General features: G+C 42.8%; 1 protein-coding gene across 1 annotated transcript in view; it reads right to left on the bottom strand.

Annotated features, from left to right (window-relative positions):
* nrxn3a (neurexin 3a) overlaps window positions 1–22,500 on the bottom strand; it is a gene marked incomplete at both ends in the record, with an annotated part of 301,509 nt that overhangs the window by 255,551 nt on the left and 23,458 nt on the right. The window contains 2 exon segments of the mRNA XM_080750273.1: window positions 16,954–17,022; window positions 19,166–19,213. Coding sequence (XP_080606399.1) covers window positions 16,954–17,022; window positions 19,166–19,213 — 117 coding nt within the window.

The following is a 22,500-nucleotide window of genomic DNA, read 5'->3' as shown; positions in this document are numbered from 1 at the left end:
TGGTTGATTTTATTTATTACTTTAGAAGTCATCTTTTCGCTGGAAAGATTAGCTTCAAGGATGCATCCTAAGTAAGAGATTTCGTTTTTTCGTGTTATGACCTTATCACCCAGAAATGCATGAGAATGCACCAAAACCACTGTAGTACATATGCTAGACCAGTGAGTGGCGCTGTAAAGCTGCCTGCCACAAAGCACCAAAAGGAGAGAAGAAGAAGAGAGCCATGTGGGGTTTGTTTTGCCTTTTTTATGTCCAGTGTCCTCCTGTTGCTGACTGTGGTAGTTATTCACATAATGAATAACTGAGTATGCATGTTTGGGCTCTCACAGCATATCTCCATATATGGGTACCAGGGGTCTCCATATATGGGTAACAGCTCCGATATACATCACTGGCCAGATGGTCAAGACATGGCGCAAGCTTGTCGCCCTGAGGAGTCTTACTAGTAATATACAAACATGTATTTCAAAAGCCATGGTTGTGAACTACAGTAGATGGTAATGTTTTCCCTAGAGTGCACGTACCACCACACTCAACAGCTACACACACACACACACACAGATGATCATTGTGCACGTATGTGCACACTTTATAAGCATCAGCAGACGTTGACCAGATGATAATCCATCAGTTTATTTAAATTATAATCACTTTATGGCTCGTCAGGAGATTACTGCTGCAGCACATGTGTTCTGTTTTACTCTCAGTAATTCACTGTGTTTTGTTACAGTGAAGCACTTTGGTTTAACTGTGCTCCATTCTAACACACACACACACACACACACACATACACACACACACACACACACACACACACACACACACACACACACACACAGTGTTCCTGTCAGTAGGTAGTGAACTATTCCACAGTGATATTGTTTTACCAGGTCAGGTATCCATGGGGGGGGGGGGGGGGAGTTTAACCCCTGTTTAACCTTCATTTGATCTTAGCAACACCCTGCGTTTCACCATGCTCCTCCAGTGCCTGTGACTGCTGCCATGTCACTGTCACCATAGTCTCGCGAGGCCAGACTGTTGCCTCCGCGATTTGGGCAAATGCTCCCGGCATACAGTCTGGTGCATCGAAAGAAGAACGATGAGTACCGGTTAAAGCGGAAGTGAAGCCTCCTCGTCACTTCCTTTTTCAATCTCACATCGCACACATTTATCATTATATAAATAAAAATCATATAAGCATGTTTAGCTTGCTGCTTAGCAGAAATGACATTTTAAAATATATTTTCTTGAACGGTAATGCCCGTTTCCATTACTCGCCGTTAGGGAGCTGCTGTCACCACGGTATAGTCGCCTCGTGGTGTTTTTGTACCGTTGTGGTATTGCTAGTGATAAATTTACACAAGTGATAAAGAGATTCCCAGGGAAGGAAGGGGAAATGTTTTTAGGGGAGGGGATTTCACACCGGGAGGATCTGAAGAAAACTGATACTGGACACACACGCACGCACGCATGCACGTACGCACGCATGCACACGCGCACACACACACACACACACACACACACACACACACACACACACACACACGCACATGCACACGCACACACGCACACACACACACACGTACACACACACACACAGTGTACACTCAGCACTTATAGATAAGACTAATTAGACTGAGAGGTTAAACTGATGACATCACATCCTGTGGGAGCAGGAAGTAAACAGCGGTGTAAACACTTTGTCATCAAGGTCAACGAGGTCAACCAGCAAAACAACAACACAGAGGCCACGCCCACAGGAGGCCACGCCCACAGAACGTGTCCAGGAGGCGATTATGGAATCCGTAGGATACAGGGTCGAATAAATTAGAAGGTGTGGCTTGTGATTGGCTGAACCAGAGGTCGATAGCGCTGTTCACTTCGTTGGTGAATGTTAACCTCTATGCCTAAACCTAAACCTAAACCTAAACCTAAACCCAACCCTAACCTCATTAAACCTGACACTGGTGAATGCTAACCTCTATGCCTAACCCTAAACCTAACCCTAACCCAAACCCTAACCTCAGTAACCCTGACGCTGGTGACCCCGCGTCGTCATCACCAAAACAAGCGCTCCCATTTCACCCTAGAGAAAGAAAACTCCGGAGGGGATTTGGGGTCAAAGGTCATCACTGCAGCAGGAATGTTTCACATTACTGTTGATTTTTTTTTTGTCATCTGAAGATGTTTTAGTCTGAGTCTACATTTAGTCGACTGAATCTACATTTGATTCCGTCTACAAAATAAATATTTTGGCGGTGCCTTGATGGCGTCGTAAAGGTTGGTTTTACCCTTGTGTTGCACGCTGAAAATAACCTCTAGGAAACAACCCTGAAATCTACAGTTACTTGATGTAGTGAGGTAGAAGTATTAAGTATTATACATGTATATTTAAGGCCCATTCCCACTGGGCCAGATAACAGATAAAAAAATCTCTTTCTCCAGATATTTTTCCATTCAAGTGGATGGTAGATACAGATAAAAAAAATATCTGCCACATATATTTCTTTTATCTGTGTCAGATATTTTTTGTATCTGCATCTAACATCCACTTTGAATGGATAAATATCTGGAGAAAGAGATTTGTTTTATCTCAGTGGGAATGGGCCTTTACTCAATAAAGTTACGTGTGTAAATTTACTCAGTTACTTTGCAGCACGCACACGCACACACACACACACACACACACGCACACATGCACACGCGCACACACACACACACCTGTAGCATTGCGTAGGCAGCAGACGCGAGCAGAGGAGTGCAGAGAGAGTGAATTCCCAGAGCTGATCAGTGTTTGATTAGTGATGTCTCCTCAAGGTTAGCCTCTGTAATGAAATCACAGCTGATTGGCTCCTTAGCATCTCATTAGCATCTCATTAGCATAATGCTGCCGCAACCCATTAACCAGCCAATCACTTCATCTCTGATCCCCTGGGGGCGGGCATCGATCTGCACGCACACACACACACACACACACACACACACACACACACACACACACACACACACACACACACACACACACACACACACACACACACACACACACACACACACACACACACACGCACACACACGCGCACACACACGCACGCGCGCACACACACACACACACACACACACGCACGCACGCACGCACGCACGCACACACGCACACACGCACGCACGCACAAACACACACACACACACACACACATTGAAAATAACTATTTTATAGAGAGACATTTCCCGGTGGCAGTGGCTCAGGGGTAGAGAAACCGTCTTAGAACACGGAGGGTTCCCAGTTCGATCCCAGGCTCCCCCAGAGTTAGTGTTGAAGAGTCCTTGAGCAAGACTCTGAACCCCTAACTGCTCCTGATGAGCAGGTTGGTGCCAAGCATGGTTTCCTCTGACATTGCTGTGTGAATGGGTGAATGTAATGAATGTGTCTGTGTGAATGGGTGAATGTAATGAATGAGTGTGTGTGAATGGGTGAATGTAATGAATGTGTGTGTGTGTGTGTGTGTGTGTGTGTGAATGGGTGAATGTAATGAATGTGTGTGTGTGAATGGGTGAATGTAATGGATGTGTGTGTGAATGGGTGAATGTAATGGATGTGTGTGTGAATGGTTGAATGTAATGAATGTGTGTGTGAATGGGTAGATAAAGGTGTGTCTACTGTAAATGCACCATGCAGAGACAGACAGACAGACAGACAGACAGACAGACAGACAGACAGACAGACAGACAGACAGACAGACAGACAGACAGACAGACAGACAGACAGACAGACAGACAGACAGACAGACAGACAGACAGACAGACAGACATACAGACAGACAGACAGCAAATCAAATAGTTTGTTCTCTCATGCTGTGTCAGTTCTGTCATCATGCCATAGAACCCCCCCCACCCCTCCCCCCATCCCACCTGCCATCACATGGCTCTCTGCCACCCCCCCCCCCCCCCCCTTCAGTATCCTAACTGTCACACTCTGAGGGTCTGTCTGCCCCCCCCCCCCCACAGCCCACTGTTAAATCAGGCACAATAAAGACACCTGTTCAAGTCTGGATGTCCAGCCTGAACTGCTCATAACAGGGCTTGAAACGTTGTTACATGCAGCCGTTGCATGAACAGAACTTCAACATTAAATGGTTTAAAAGTGCTTTAAAAGTCCTCACTCCAGCAGTGACAAACATCAGACTATAGTATTCTCATTGCATCATTATATGCTACCTGTGCATACTAGATTTCTTATAAGACGACCACAGATGAGCAGTATAAATCAATATGTCTTAAACAATGATACTTTCACTTTAGAAGAACAATGACTGAACTTAGGAGCAATAGTGTTAGCTTGAGCATACAACTTTCAACACCGTCTGTAAATATGATTCATCACCAGTCATTTGATCAGTAATAAAGTGACCAAGATATTTGATTCACAAGTGTTTCACCAACCATGCAACCAGTATTACAGTCTCTCAGTTGAGCAGACAAGTCATCCATACATTATAAATTAAATTAAATTGGAGAAAGAATTCCCCTGTCTGACGCCCCATATTCTCCCATCCCATTTGACTGGCATGGTCTAGTGGGCTACCAGTAGGCCAGGACTGCACGATGTATCCAGGTACACCTCTTTGTTTCATTTTTATAAAAAGCTTTCTGTGGTTGACCCGATCGAACGCCCGGGACGCATCAATAAAACACATTAGAACTGAGGAATTACAGACTTTGTTTTTGCTCACTATTTCCTTCAGAGCAAACATACACCAGTCAGTGAAGTCAGTGCCACGCTTTGCCTTAAAACCAAACTGATTATCAAAGGAATTAACATTATGCAGCAACTCTGTCCAATAGGATTCTCTCCATGACTTTAGAGAGGATGCTGGCTATGGTTATGGTTCTGTAGTTAACCAGGTTATTAACCTTACTATGGCTATGGGTCTGTAGTTAACCAGGTTATTAACCTTACTATGGCTATGGGTCTGTAGTTAACCAGGTTATTAACCTTACTATGGCTATGGGTCTGTAGTTATCCAGGTTACTAACCTTACTATGGCTATGGTTCTGTAGTTAATCAGGTTATTAACCTTACTATGGCTATGGGTCTGTAGTTAACCAGGCTACTAACCTTACCCGCTTCAGGTAGAATGCCATGGATCATGAAACCAGTGAAACTCATAGATAAAAGAGCAGCCAGCCTCAGACTAGCATTGTTCAGGTGCTCTGCAGAAATCTGATCCATGCCAGATGCCTTGTTGTCAGACAGTTTATGCATGGCTTCATAAACCTCATGTTTTTATTCCCATGGTGTCATCGTTCATATCGGATCATCCACAAACAGGTCACTCTTAATACAGTAACAAAGGGAACTATTTAACTGCTGTCTTAAATAAATAAAAACAATGTGATAAGCCACATGATAATATTGTGGCTTCATGGCAACAGCCATAAGGCTTTAAGGTCCAGATATTCCTTCAACCGTACCTGGTGAAGAAGGTTTACTATTATAAGAGCTCTTTCCAGAAGTCATTAACATTACCATTACTGCAGAGTATCTTGCTGCCCTCATGTGGCTCATGTTTACATACCAAACATACAGCATGTTATCTGGTGTAGCAGAGAGATTCACAGCCTCAGCCTGATGGCCTCAGGAGTCTAGTATCTCCCTCAGTCCATAGGAATAGCCCTTTGGAGCAATAGTTAAGATATTAGGCTTTCACGCGGGAGACCCGGGTTTGAATCCCAGCTGTTACACTAGCATAAGTCTCGCGTAGCCAGACAACTATTCCACAATCTCCGAATGCTATATAGAGTCTGGAACGGCAGCTCCCGAACGGCGAGTATCGGAAGTAGCCACTGCTTCACTGAACTGTAGTCCCACTGGAAACATAACAGAAACACAATAGCTCAGACAAAGTCATTCGAGCGGCCTATTCTGGTTATGGGTGTATAGTTTAAGAAAACGTTTGAAAACATCATGGAAGTAACACCAACAACACCAGAGAAAGACGAAATAACGCCCAAAAAATGTTTAAAGGAGACATAACGCTTCCAGTAGGACATGTTATTGCTACTGCACCAAGGGAGCGGTTGCGTCACATCCGCTTGCGAGGCGTTGTGTGCTTGTAGATCTGCTGTTTTCACTACTGTTGTGCGACTTTACTTTGTGAAGAAACGTACACATTTGAAACTTGGAGATACAAGGTTTCTTCCCGACAGTGAGGATATTTACACCCCCGAATTATGTTGGTGTGACCATGGATTCTTGGGACATGAAAAGTGTGGCCATGCAGAAAAAAGGTTGAGAAACACTGCTGTACGCCACTGAAAACACATTCCCAGAAGATCTAACGTGACAGAAGTCTTGAATGCAGCTGAATAGAAAAACATCAATGTTTGGTTGTCCTTCAGTCCTCCTCTCTGCTCTGGGGGTCCATGTTGTTTTCACTGTGTGTTAAACAGACTCAACAGTGTTGTTTTCACTGTGTGTTAAACAGACTCAACAGTGTTGTTTTCACTGTGTGTTAAACAGACTCAACAGTGTTGTTTTCACTGTGTGTTAAACAGACTCAACAGTGTTGTTTTCACTGTGTGTTAAACAGACTCAACAGTGTCAGTGCGGAGGGTCAACAGGCTAAAGTATTGCATGACATCCAGCGGGGACACGGTGGCCAGCACGCCGCGGAGCGGGAGACCAGCTGTGGCTAACCGCGCCGCGGGCCGCGCTAGCAGCGCTGGATGTCAGAGCAGCTGTGGCTAACCGCCCGCGCCGTGGGTAGCGCTAACAGCAGCTACAGTAATTACACCAGAGATGCATCCATCTCTTTTACTCAAACTCAAAGTAGCTGTAGTGTGTGTGTGTGTGTGTGTGTGTGTGTGTGTGTGTGTGTGTGTGTGTGTGTGTGTGTGTGTGTGTGTGTGTGTGTGTGTGTGCGTGCTTGTCCAGGGTATGACTCAGCAATGTCCGGCCGTTCGAACCGTGAACTTGGAGCCTGAGTCCGACATGACCTGAGGCTGTGCAGTGGTCACATGACCTGGGACTGTGCAGTGGTCACATGACCTGGGACTGTGCAGTGGTCACATGACCTGGGACTGTGCAGTGGTCACATGACCTGGGACTGTGCAGTGGTCAGTGGGAGTTCAGTCGGACCAACGGTTGCAGAGAACACAAATATCACGTCGTTACGCTCCAGAACAATAAACCAAATAAACCCACAAAGGAACCTGAAACTAAATTGCAAATCAATCACTAACTCAACACTTATCGAAAACACAGGAAGAAACTATAAAGTTTAGCCACCCCTACGAAACCCAAGGCTGTTAAAGTCAACAATGACTACTAGCAAACATTGTGATTCTACATGGGGTACAGAGTTCTACAGGTTTTACATGGGGTACAGAGTTCTACATGTCGGGTGTTTTCAAGGTTGTGAAAAACACTCACGGCAGTCAATGAGTTAATAAAAAAGTCAGATCTGCCATGGTGACGCTTGACGAACATAAATGGGGTTTAAGAAAGAGAAAGAAAGAGAGGAGAGCACGGGCGAGCTTTTATTCTGTGAACACTTGAATCCAATACAGCTTGACTTTGAAGTCCTATTCATGGGAGGGAGAAAAAAAGAAAGAAAGGCCTGTTGCTTTTAAACAACATTATGAGCACAAATCAGCAGCAAAGCAGACGACAAAGGGTCTGACGGTACATGGAGACACGGTGGAGCCGCTGTGTGCAGCGCAGCGTTCGCTACGGACCCTGCCTCATATAAACACCTCATTAATCACCCTGGGAGGGTCAACGGGGACGGCAGGGGTTTCTTTGTACTCAGACATCTGAAAGGACTGCACGGCGATACAATGGAGGCTGCTGTAGCAGGACGGAGTATCTTTAGTGTCCTGCGTTGTGCACTGAGTGAACAACAAGGAGGAATGCAGAGGTGTGGAGGACAGACGATCCATGTGAATGCAGAGGTTTTTGCGACCGTCAGGTTGCAGTTACTATCAAAACCTCCACCGGCTGTGGTCAGTCTCACATCACACGTCACACTTTTGCCCTGCTCATATCTCCGCAACCGTTGCCCCGATCCATGCCAAATGTTGCACACACACTCCTTGCCTGCCAAACCACAACCCATCAATTCTCACATGGCCCTCTTCTAGCGCCACCATGAGGCCGATTCTTGCAAAACACATTTTTGGACAATGCTCCTACAGATTTTGCCCCAAAATCACGCAAATCGGGACACAGTATCTCTACACTCATGTCATCAACATGGATCTGTCCCATATAGCGCCACCATCAGGACGATTTTTTCAAACACTTTTTTGGACACTGCTCCTACACATTTAGCTCTAAAATCACGCTGCGACCTGACAGTTGCTTATCTCCCGATTAGGGAGTCTTACTGGTATTAGCGTTGCAGTTTGTGTGTAAAGACAGACAACAGCAGCCCACAGAAACACCGGATAGCTCTTAAACCTACGTATAGCCTTGATGACTCATGAGACGATTCACATGTCATTTAGATAGCATGTTATTTAGGTTCATTGATTACCTGGCTACCAGGGTTTAGAGCTCTAGACCCTGATGCTAGACAGGAGGGTTTAGAGCTCTAGACCCTGATGCTAGACAGGAGGGTTTAGAGCTCTAAACCCTGATGCTAGACAGGAGGGTTTAGAGCTCTAGACCCTGATGCTAGACAGGAGGGTTTAGAGCTCTAGACCCTGATGCTATAGACAGGAGGGTTTAGAGCTCTAGACCCTGATGCTAGACAGGTGGGTTTAGAGCTCTAGACCCTGATGCTAGACAGGATAGAGTGGAGGGTTTAGAGCTCTAGATGATAACATCGGTGGAAGACAGAGATCAGTGTTGTCTGGAGTAGAGTGCGTACCCACACGGCAGTGACATGAAGATGGGAAACTGATGCCCTACACTCATCTACTAAATAATACATCAGGCGTTGACACTAAGGCTTGCCCAGCTGCCCCCGGCAGGTAAATAAAACTTTGGGGTGAAGTTTGCTTTCAAGTTGCTCGAACGGGCAAGTGCTCATTTGAGAGTAGACGCAACCGCCCATAAATACCAGATATCTGTCAAACATCTTAACGTTGCCAGAGGGCTGTCCTCTGGTCTGTGGAATGTCAAATCAGAGCACTGATTACCAACAATGTTCTGTTTTTATTGTTGCTAAAAATATAAAATAAGATGTGAAACCACAGACATATTCAATCATAGCTATTTGGATTTGGAGGTTTGAGGTATGACATTTTTTAATCGCACAACCCCAGAGTAAATAAATAAGTGTTAAATTGAGCGGAAATTAAAATCTTGCCTATCATTTTATAATTGACGATTTACTTTCCCGGCAAGTGGGCATGACATTTGGGCAAGTATAGAACATGATCTGTACTTGCCCGTATGGCAAGTGCCCCTGAGCCCTTAGTGTCAACCCCTGTACATGAATAAATAAATACTACAAAAGCTACTAAATAAAGTAAGGCTGACTTCAGCTGCTATAAAGACAACAACCAAGTCTCTCTCTCCCCAGCATTCCTGTATTCAACCCATAGACAGCAGTGACATCAAAGAAACAGAGGAATTCAAACACCTTGGATCAAACATAGTCAGTAGCAAAAAGACTTCCTGTCAAGGAAAGGACAGCCTGAACTGCTTGCAATAAAGATAAATCTCATATGGCAGTCAGACATCTGAAGAGCTACCAAGATCAACCTGTTCAAAGCCTGGGTGGAAACTATCCTTCTGTATGGTGCTGAAACATGGACAATGAATAAATGAATTGCGACAAAAGAAGGCTAGAAACACAACCACCCTAAGGACTACAAACCATGGATTGACATCTTGACCTACTGCACATACAGTATGAAACAGAGCTGCTACCTTTAAATGCATTTTGAGAAACAATAATGCTGTTATTTGTTCCAAAAGCTTTATAGCCTGTATATATATAAAATGTCAGAATGCGACATAGCTCTGTTTACACAATGCTGTACCCCCTCCCAATGTATATATGTTCCCCATTTTCAACTGTTTTTATTTTATTTGTGACACTTGCTTTAGCAATGTAAACATGTACGGTGCTGAAACATGGACAATGAATAAGAAGCTGTCCTTCTGTACGGTGCTGAAACTGGACAATGAATAAGGAGCTATCCTTCTGTACGGTGCTGAAACTGGACAATGAATAAGGAGCTATCCTTCTGTACGGTGCTGAAACTGGACAATGAATACGGAGCTATCCTTCTGTACGGTGCTGAAACTGGACAATGAATAAGGAGCTATCCTTCTGTACGGTTCTGAAACTGGACAATGAATAAGGAGCTGTCCTTCTGTACGGTGCTGAAACATGGACAATGAATAAGGAGCTATCCTTCTGTACGGTGCTGAAACATGGACAATGAATAAGGAGCTGTCCTTCTGTACGGTGCTGAAACATGGACTCCCCATACACACATTTTACATGACATGACATGACATGACAGAGGGCACCAAGAGGGCAGCAAGAGGGCACTCAGTGGGTGCCCAGCGGGCACCAGGCAGCTTTTAATGGGGTCAAAGAGACAGGAAGGGTGAACGTGTGTCCTGAAGGTGGGCATGACAACCCCCCCTCCACCACACTGGAGGCGGGGCTACTGCAGAGTGACTGACAGCTGGATGGTAAAAATAGAAACCATCTTTTTGTCGTGGAATCTCCCTCATCAGGAGACGTCTTACCACTCCTCCACCACTCATCACTCATCCATCCATCCATCCATCCATCCATCCATCCATCCATCCATCCATCCATCCATCTTACTTAATTACGTGTATTTATTTATTAAGTGTGCCTGCCATGCAATGCAATGGCAAAACACTTATTGTAATCCGCCATACTTAAGTCGGTCGGTCTGTCTGTCGGTCGGTAATGTTCTTGCAAATTTCTGCACGTAATAACTGCCGCACAATTTACGGCACCCACGCAATATATACATCAAAACGTGCGGCTCGGCCGGGAATAGGTTGCTATTACTTTTCTTTCCGATCCGCGTTACCATGGCGACGTAATTCGCAAAAAACGACGCCCAAAAACCCCATTGACTTAGAATGGGGGAAATTTCGGCACGTAATAACTGCCGCAAGATTTACGCCACCCCCGCAATATATACATCAAAATGTGCGGCTCGGCCGGGAATGGTGTGCTATTACTTTTCTTTCCGATCCGCGTTACCATGGCAACGTAATTCGCAAAAAACTACGCTCAAAAACCCCCATTGACTTTGAATGGGGGAAAAAACGAAACTTTGTGGCCACATAACTCTGCCATACTTTTGCCTAGCAACGTGATTTAAACTTTAAAATGCACACACAACTTTGGTCTTTTTCCAGCCAATAGGGATGAGCTGTAATTGATTAAGCCCCGCCCCCTTTATAACAGGAAGTGCCCTTTGCCAAACAGGAAGTGCCTCTACATCACCGTTTATCGTACAGAGTTGTGGCTGGTATCATATGACTTGATTAAGAGTCCTTAACCTTAATTGACGCTTCCTTCGCCAAACAGGAAGTGCCCTTCACCAAACAGGAAGTGCCTCTATAACTCATGAACCGTTTGTCGTACAGACTCGCGGCTGGTGTCATACATTTTTTTTTCTCAAAAAAATGTTTTTTTCTCAAAAAAAAATTTTTTTCTCAAAAATTTTTTTTTCTCAAAATGTTTTTTTCTCGAAAATGTTTTTTTTCTCAAATTTTTTTTTTCTCTCAAAATTTTTCTTTTCTCAAAAAACGTTTGTTCTCTCAAAAAAAAAATCTCAACTTTTTTTCTCAAAAAACTTTTTTTCTCAAAAAAAATTTTTTCTCAAAAATTATTTTTTTCTCAAATTTTTTTTTCTCAAAAAATGTTTTTTTCTCAATTTTTTTTTTCTCTCAATTTTTTTTTCTCAAAAAACTTTTTTTTTCTCACAAAACAATTTTTTCTCAAAAAACTGTCGTTAAAGTGCGACCCGTGATAACGGCCAAAAATGTGCCAAAACGCCACTAATTAGTCGAAATGGCTGACTTCCTGTTTGGTTTCTGATTGGCTGCTGGGCTTGTGACGTGGGTAGAGCTGCGAGGGCCCGGTCATCGCTGCTTGCAGCTTTAATTCATTAATCGTCCATGACCTTAATTGGGGCCTATTTCGCCAAACAGGAAGTGCCCCTCACCAAACAGGAAGTGACCCTTTAGCTCGTGAACCGTTTGTCGTACAGACGCGTAGATGGCATCAAATGACTTGATTAAGAGTCCTTAACCTTAATTGGGGCCTATTTCGCCAAACAGGAAGTGCCCCTCACCAAACAGGAAGTGACCCTTGATCTCGTGAACCATTTGTCGTACAGATGCGCGGGTTGCGTCAAATGACAAGAATAAGAGTCCTTAACCTTAATTAGGGCCTATTTCGCCAAACAGGAAGTGCCCCTTACCAAACAGGAAGTGACCCTTTATCTCGTGAACCGTTTGTCGCGCGGGTGGTGTGAAATGACTTGATTAACACAACTTCCAAGCCCCGGCAGAACCCCCTGAACCCCGGTACTGCCGTGCAATCAGCGTTTTATTTATAAACATATTTTAAAAAACAAACACACCAAATGATAAACAACGCGCGCGGGTCGTTCAGTGCAAGCCAGCAGGACGTGCACACACTACGTGTTTGGGCGGCCACTTACTTAGAAGCTGCTGCTGGCTGTATTTCTGCCGTTCATTTGCATGGAGCGAGATGGGGTAATCCGCGAGAAAAAACAGCGTTCGAAAGTACATTACGTCCTCGTCGCACGCACATCGATCTAATTCCATGTATTCCACTCATTCCGAAGCCTTGATTTCGCCTGTCGTCTGGTCGAAAAAGACGAGGGGATGGGCTAAACCAGGCTGCAGCACACACAGTGAAGGGGAACGTAATGGCCGCTCGTGGAGCCAGTGGCAGAGCCAGCCGATGACGTCATCACGTTTCTGACGTGATCCGATTGCACAACGTCTCTTAAAGAGACAGAGCACGACCTGCGACTGTATTTTTCAAAAAATTATGATTAATTTCATAAATTACGGGGAAGTACGGGAATAGACGATTGGCTGATGGGACCCAGTAGGAAGTCCGAGGGAGTGCGGCCAGGCTTAGAAGGTGTTAAGAGTCCTTAACCTTAATTGGGGCCTATTTTGCCAAACAGGAAGTGCCCCTCACCAAACAGGAAGTCACCCTATATCTCATGAATTGTTTGTCGTACAGACGCGTGGGTGTCATCAAATGACTTGATTAAGAGTCATTAACCTTAAAGTGATCCCTGAATAGTAGGCCATGTAGGACTTAATATGTTATAATAACCCTCTTTAACCAAAATATACCTTTTAATACACTCAGAATGTCTTCCTTTGAGAGAAATAAGTCCTATGTTCAACCCCTGGGGGGAGCCATTGCACTGTCTGTCGCTGAGTAATGACGTATGCAAATGCATTTTGGGTGGACGGCCCATAGGGTTAATATGGAACGTCAAAACAACGTTCTCTTTACAATATTTAAAACATTGTCTTGAAGCTCAGATTAACTGTAGTTAGTAGTTTGGTGCTTTTCTGTTCTGTTCATATCAAGTAGGGTGTTTTGACGTGCTTGTAAAGTGCTTAATTCAACACCTAAAAGTGTTTACACCGCCATTTTAAATGGGCCGTCCACCCAAAATGCATTTGCATACGTCATTACTCAGCGACAGACAGTGCAATGGCTCCCCCCAGGGGTTGAACATAGGACTTATTTCTCTCAAAGGAAGACATTCTGAGTGTATTAAAAGGTATATTTTGGTTAAATAGGCTTATTATAACATATTAAGGCCTACATGGCCTACTATTCAGGGATCACTTTAATTGGGGCCTATTTCGCCAAACAGGAAGTGCCCCTCACCAAACAGGAAGTGACCCTTTATCTCGTGATCTGTTTGTCGTACAGACATGTGGGTGGTGTCATATGAAGAACCATAATGTTAAAGCTTATGCAAAAAATGCTAATGTTAAAAAATGTAACGCTAATGCTAACACCAACCGCTACACAAGGTTGCACAGACTTAGCGAGCTGCAGGCACACTTAAAATTTCTTAGAAATTTTCTTTTCTAGTTTCAACATACTGACCTGTAAAAAACCCTCAACAATTAACCAACCAGCCAAAAATGAAATAATTAAATCGCAGCTAAAGATCTTAACCAATAACATCTAGGACAGAATGTTGGACAGACAGACAGACAGACCAAAGCATCGGTGTGGACAGACAGTTGGACGGACGGACAGACAGACATCTATTTAATAGAGTTGGCAGCCGCTCTGTTCAGTCAGATTATCAGATTATAAAGTGTTAATCTGTTTTAATCCCACAACAAACATCAAACACAGCGCTGTCGCCATGGGAACGCCACCGTGGGACGTCCTGACACACAAACACCTCACAGGAACTTCACCGCACGGCTGATATCCTCGATATACAGTATATATACAGTAGATATACAGTATATATACAGTATATATACAGTATATATACAGTAGATATACAGTATATATACAGTAGATATACAGTAGATATACAGTATATATACAGTATATATACTGTATATTCAACCTTCTTTTTCACTGCCGAAAACTAAATAACAACTAAGCTACCATAACTAAAAGTAAGACTAAATGTACAGACACTTTCATCGACAAATAAAAAACTAGACTAAAACATCAGGGAGGGCCTAGTGGGGAAGAGATCCAGTAGAACTAAGACTAGTGGAGAAGAGATCCAGTAGAACTAAGGCTAGTGGGGAAGAGATCCAGTAGAACTAAGACTAGTGGAGAAGAGATCCAGTAGAACTAAGACTAGTGGAGAAGAGATCCAGTAGAACTAAGACTAGTGGGGAAGAGATCCAGTAGAACTAAGACTAGTGGAGAAGAGATCCAGTAGAACTAAGACTAGTGGAGAAGAGATCCAGTAGAACTAAGACTAGTGGAGAAGAGATCCAGTAGAACTAAGACTAGTGGAGAAGAGATCCAGCAGAACTAAGACTAGTGGAGAAGAGATCCAGCAGAACTAAGACTAGTGGAGAAGAGATCCAGTAGAACTAAGACTAGCGGAGAAGAGATCCAGTAGAACTAAGACTAGTGGAGAAGAGATCCAGTAGAAATAAGACTAGTGGAGAAGAGATCCAGTAGAACTAAGACTAGTGGAGAAGAGATCCAGTAGAACTAAGACTACTATGACATCACACATGTATACATAGATGTAGGTGTAGCCTGATGGCGTCAAAACTCTAGTATCTCCCCTGAACCAAACAGAAGCTGAACATTGGGTGAAACTTAACATTAAGCTGAACATTGGGTGAAAGTGAACATTAAGCTGAACATTGGGTGAAAGTGAACATTAAGCTGAACATTGGGTGAAACTTAACATTAAGCTGAACATTGGGTGAAAGTGAACATTAAGCTGAACATTGGGTGAAACTTAACATTAAGCTGAACATTGGGTGAAAGTGAACATTAACACAAACTCTGCCATCAAAATACCCCTTTGTACCCCTTCTCTGCCATGCCCGTAGAACCCGTAAATGTAATAAAAATTAATTAAAAAACGTTTTTTTATCGAAGCGCAACTAAAATAGGCCGGAACTAATGCTCCGTGATCGGTTTCTACACGGACACATTATTGAGCGGACAACTTTAACATTGGAGTCCCTGAACCGGAAGCGGAAGTCCGTCCTCTATTTTGGCCCGTTAACTTTCTGTCTGAACTCCGCGGCTTACAGATGGAGAACTTATTGATCAATTGAAAAAGTTTCAACGGATTCGAGAAGCTGATGGAATACGCGAACACACGATGCATAGCATGTCCGATCACGCACGATGGGAACTGGACGAGCGCCCACGTTAACTGGTAGGAGAAGCCAGCAGTGAAAGACATAGAGAAATTAACGGGCTTTACGGCCGTAAACTACGAATGAGTTAAGCTGAACATTGGGTGAAACTTAACATTAAGCTGAACATTGGGTGAAAGTGAACATTAAGCTGAACATTGGGTGAAAGTGAACATTAAGCTGAACATTGGGTGAAAGTGAACATTAAGCTGAACATTGGGTGAAAGTGAACATTAAGCTGAACATTGGGTGAAAGTGAACATTAAGCTGAACATTGGGTGAAAGTGAACATTAAGCTGAACATTGGGTGAAAGTGAACATCAAGCTGAACATTGGGTGAAAGTGAACATTAAGCTGAACATTGGGTGAAAGTGAACATCAAGCTGAACATTGGGTGAAACTTAACATTAAGCTGAACATTGGGTGAAACTTAACATTAAGCTGAACATTGGGTGAAAGTGAACATTAAGCTGAACATTGGGTGAAACTCACGCAGGATATTTAGTTTGTTAATGAACGCTCCTTGAAACTAAAGTTTATTGACAATCTCTGTAGCAGAGAAGGGACACCCAAACTGAACCCAAACACAAAGCAAATCCTTCTACGCACTGTAGTGTCTTAGCACACACACACACACACACACACACACACACACACACACACACACACACACACACACACACACACACACACACACACACACACACACACACACACACACACACACACACACACACACACACACACACACACACACACACGCAAGCTAGCTGAGCGACTCTTGTCTTTTCTGCTGCTTCAATTAAGGTTGTCTTAATTACTGGCTTAATCCTCTCACCCTCTGTGAGACAGCCATTAGACACACACACACACACACACACACACACACACACACACACACACACACACACACACACACACACACACACACACACACACACACACACACACACACACACTCTAGAGGAGGGAGAACAACGCTTGGCAGAGAAGAGTAAACACATTAGACAGACAGACAGACAGACAGACAGACAGACAGACAGACAGACAGACAGACAGACAGACAGACTCACAGAGCAAGCGACGGCGCTCATACTGTCGGTAAGCGAAAGTTTGTGAAAATGCTGTACCTTTGCTCTTAGCTAGGAGAGGAGAGCAGGAGGGGGAGGGGAGGAGCAGAGAGGAGTGTCCACCGAGAGGACCACAGGAGAGGAGAGCCCAGGAGGGAGGAGAGGAGAGGAGACAGTCAGGAAACACAAAGATCATCCATGTATGTTGAGATACATGCAGCATGTTATGTATAATATAATACACTGTTAATGTAGAGTTAGCAGCATGCTAAGCTAACTGTACCACACCTTTAATGAACACAACGTCATGCTTAAAACACCAGTTATCAATATGAAACCATAACTCTTGTATGGAGGACCATTTCTGCAACACATTCATTCTCACGTCAAACGTCTGTGTCGTTTGGTCACATTGTTCTATGAAGTGACTGCATGCCACCATGTGGGAGTGATGTAAGCCATTTACCATGAGAGGGAGTGGGTTGTTGGCTGATTTACCACTGTTTCAGGGTTGTGGCACAACCACGACCCTCAAATGGTAAATCACTTTTCTACCACTTCTATCATAGTGATAGAAATGATACTATGAACTATAGTATAGATATTATGAACTTTCTATCATATAAATATATACATATACATATATATATATATATATATATATATATATATATAAATATACTTCTATCATATAAATGAAAGAAAACACAGTTGTAACTTGCAAGGATCTTACAACTGCAACACAACAGTGGGCGGGGTCTATGAGCCAACTCAAGGTTGTTGACTGATTTACCACTGTTTTAAGCCAATCAGAATCCAGTATCTGAACATGTGACCACAAAAAGAGGTAGAAGTGATGATTTACATCACAGAATGAAAGATTTAAAAAGGTCTGAATTTCTGAAGTCAAAGCTTCATGGGTTGACTAACCAAACCCTAACCCATGAAGGGTTTCAGTGATTGACTGAAAATAAGTTGTTTATTTAGTTTGAAGTGTTCCTTACTGGCAAACTGAAAGGATTAAAGTTTAAGACGTTCTGATTGGATTGAGCATCAGAAATGGTCTTCCATAGACTTAACGTATTTTATTGTTTGTTACTTTGATATCATTTAATATAACAGCAGAAATATGGATATCACACTTTGAGATCAAACGTATATGAAAGCATGCACTTCAATATACTGCAGCAACACCACCACACCGTGCACCCCCACCCCCACCCTAAACCTAACCCTAACTCCACCCTAACCCCACCTTAACTCCACCCTAACCCCCCCCCCCCATGAGGAAAGAAGTGAAGCCCACCCATGTTCCCTAACTCTAAAAAGGATCCTTCATGTTCCCTCAGCTCTAACTCTTTCTCCTGCTATACCATCAACATGTGGAACGCCCTTCCACAAGCCTTAAAGGAGAGCAAATCCCTAGCCTCCTTCAAAATTGGTATGAAAAGTCACCTTCAGACAGCTGCTATCCGTGACTTGTAAATAGACTAAGCCCCCATAGATCTCCTTTTAGTTGACCTTGTACCAGTGATTTGTACTGTCATGAAACTGTACTTTTTTCTATTGCAAACTTCCAATAAATTCTTCAATCAATCAATCAAAAGCCAAAACCCAACTCCAACCACACAAGGCTGAGTTATATCTGGTTATGCATCATGTCTTTGCACTTAACATGACTTGTAAATCAGCTGTTATTTGGTACTAGACTGGAGACTCTATGGTTCTAACCAACAAGCCTATAACACCTAACAACTAGGGGTGTACCGATATATTAGTAACTGAATCGAAAAATCCTTTTTAATTTGCAATGATCAACTATATTTATATGCAAAAGCAGATATCATACCATGTTGGCTTTGTATCATAACAACGCCCCAAATCTAACCTGAGAGCCTAGAGCTGGGGGAACTGCAATCTGGTATGATTGCAGGGATTGCAGGGATTGCAGGGATTGCAGGGATGATTGCAGTGTTCGGGGACTGAGACCCCGAACACCTAAACCTGAACCTAAACCTCTAAACCTGAGCCCAAAATCTAAACCTGAGCCCAAACCTGACCTAAACATCTAAACCTGAGAGCCTAGAGCTGGGGGAACACGAGACTGAGACCCCAAACCTCTAAACCTGAGCCTAAACCTCTAAACCTGAACCCAAACACCTAACCCTGAGCCCAAACATGTGAGGAGAGAAGAGAGAGAGAAGAGAGGGCATACCTTGTTCTGCCATCATGTGTGCCAGGCCTTGAGAAGATAGAGAGACATAGAGACACAGAGAGAGAGAGAGAGAGAGAGAGAGACATAGAGACACAGAGAGAGAGAGAGAGAGAGAGAGAGAGAGAGAGAGAGAGAGAGAGAGAGAGAGAGAGAGATAGAGACACAGAGAGAGAGAGAGAGAGAGAGAGAGAGAGAGAGAGAGAGAGAGAGAGAGAGAGAGAGAGAGAGACAGAGAGAGAGAGAGAGAGAGAGAGAGAGAGACAGAGAGAGAGAGAGAGAGAGAGAGAGAGAGAGAGAGAGAGAGAGAGACAGAGAGAGAGAGAGAGAGAGAGAGAGAGAGAGAGAGAGACAGAGAGACATAGAGACACAGAGAGAGAGAGAGAGAGGAACAACTCTTCAGAAAGCATCTTCCAATACTCTTCAGTATTGAGACGTCATCTCTTTGCCCTCGGGAGGGAAAGCATGACATCATCACACAACAACACAACACCGCAAAGCTTCCAGCCAATCAGAAAGCTTCGTCAGAAGAAAGATATAAACAATACAGCTTGATTGTTAAATAAGAGTTGGATTCTCTGCTCCACACTGAGCTAGTCTGGATTCATTTTCATGCTTTCATGGTTTCAAGATTATAGAAAAGATAAAGGTGTTGAATTTGCATTGAACTCCTGTGGGCCTGAATCTGGGACTGATTTTAATGGATAAAACATTTCAGTCAAGGTACAACTAGTTCATGTGGTTGAGGTGCTCTCCCTAGAGCAGGGCTTTTCAAAGTGGGAACCCCTGCCCTAGAGGCTGCTGTCAATAAAGATCACACTGTGATAGAATATTACATTCTCTGTTAAAATAGCTACTGATTCCTACAGCCTAATGAACCATCCTGGTGGCGTCGGTTCATATTCTGTGAATTCAGACGGCCTGCAGAAGACTCACCACCAGGATGGATTACTAGGCTTCATTTAACGGAATCAAATGTAGTTTTTATTTATTCAGGAGGCTTCTTGTTGCAACTGTAAACACCCTGTTTCCTCTCTAAACTGTCTCTAAACTACAGTTACATCCAGTGTTGGGGAAGTTAAAGTTACATGTAACTGAGTTACGTAACTAAGTTACATTTTGCTGTAACTTTCTGGTAACTGAGTTACATTCATATTTAACTCGTCAGTAACTGAGATACTTTTTGGGTCATTTTTTGCTCGTTACAAGAAGTTACAAACCGAAGTTATAATTTTACATTTAAGTTTTGTTAAGATTGACGATCAAATGTCCTCAACAGATCATCATTTTCTTCTTTTTTTAACTTTTTATTAGGAACACAGATGTTTACTAAAGAAAATGTCAACCTTTTTGAAATAAAACATAAAACTCAGTTGAGATTTCTGCTGGCATGTGACTTTTTTGTAGGATATTATATTTTGTTTAAGGTACACCAGATGTACATTCTCAATTTAACACTGAAAAAAAGTAACTCAAGTTACTCAAGTTACTTTTTCTATGTAACTTGAAACTTTATAAGTTACATTTCTCCAGGGGTATAACTTTAACTTGATCAAGTTACTGCCACGGTGAGTTACTTGTAACTGTACAAGTTACACAACACTGGTACATCTGTTCCTGGCTGTCATAAACACTCCATTTACTCTGCGTAGATCAAGATAGTTTTAATCTGGCCTTTGTAATTCTTCATACAGTAAAAAACTCACCTGGTGAATTGGAGTCCACCTCTGGAATGAAGAGAGAGAAAGAGAGAAAAACAAAACACTCTTTGTTACTTTGCATGTTTGTCTGTCATGCAAATTAAAAACACTTTGATGTAAGAATGCACACCTTCTTTAATATAATATAACATTATATATTAATATAAGAATCCACACGTTTTCTCCATACAGACGGTTGGCTTAAAGCTCAACCGTTTTGCATGTCATTAAAATGATACCAGTGGTTCTCAAAGTGGGGTCCGGGGACCCTAACCCTTTAGGGGGTTCAGAAAGGACCCAAACACATTGAGAACCACTGGATTATTAAAAACAGAAATATATTCAATATAAGAATCCACACGTTGTTTAATATAATATAACATTATATATTAATATAAGAATGCACACGTTTTTTAATATAATATAACATTATATATTCATATAAGAATCCACACGTTCTTTCATATAATATAACATTATATATTAATATAAGAATGCACACGTTTTTTAATATAATATAACATTATATATTCATATAAGAATCCACACGTTCTTTAATATAATATAACATTATATATTAATATAAGAATGCACACGTTGTTTAATATAATATAACATTATATATTAATATAAGAATGCACACGTTGTTTCATATAATATAACATTATATATTAATATAAGAATGCACACGTTGTTTCATATAATATAACATTATATATTAATATAAGAATGCACACCTTGTTTCATATAATATAACATTATATATTAATATAAGAATGCACACGTTGTTTAATATAATATAACATTATATATTCATATAAGAATCCACACGTTGTTTCCATACAAAGGTTGCTTTGAACACAACCGATTTGCATGTGGTTAAAATACACAGTAGAAGCAGCTTTCACAATAAGAGCTGTGTCAGTGGACAGATCAACTTTCACAATAAGAGCTGTGTCCGTGGACAGATCACCTTTCACAATAAGAGCTGTGTCAGTGGACAGATCAACTTTCACAATAAGAGCTGTGACAGTGGACAGATCACCTTTCAGAATAAGAGCTGTGTCAGTGGACAGATCAACTTTCACAATAAGAGCTGTGTCAGTGGAGAGATCACCTTTCACAATAAGAGCTGTGACAGTGGACAGATCACCTTTCACAATAACAGTTAATTTAAACTTAGACAGTTAATAGTATAAATTATCATAAACAAGCAGAGCATGTTTGATGGATAAAACATTTATATATTGATAATACAAAACACACACAGACACACGCACGCACGCACACACACACACACACACACACACACAGCACACGCACACGCACACGCACACGCACACGCACACGCACACACACACACACACACACACACACACACACACAACACACACACACACACACACACAGACACACAAGCTGGTTGCAGACCCAGAAGCCGCGGGTCTGCCGCCTCGCCTGCCGCGCCGATACGCCGCTGTTCTATTTTTCCAGCGTTGCCGTGCGGTGAACATGTTCTCCCATGGTTCTCCCCAACGGGGGAAATGGATGTGCTGTGTGGCAGCGCACCGCATCCAGTTGGGGTTACCGCGCGGCACTTCACGTGCGTCGATACCGCGACCCGACGCTGCGCAGCCG

The sequence above is a fragment of the Nannobrachium achirus genome, assembly GCF_963921795.1.
Source record: "Nannobrachium achirus genome assembly, chromosome: 20".
Classification (NCBI taxonomy): Eukaryota; Metazoa; Chordata; class Actinopteri; order Myctophiformes; family Myctophidae; genus Nannobrachium; species Nannobrachium achirus.
The sequence above is the reverse complement of the archived record's forward strand: the minus strand, read 5'-3'. Positions and strand labels throughout refer to the sequence as shown.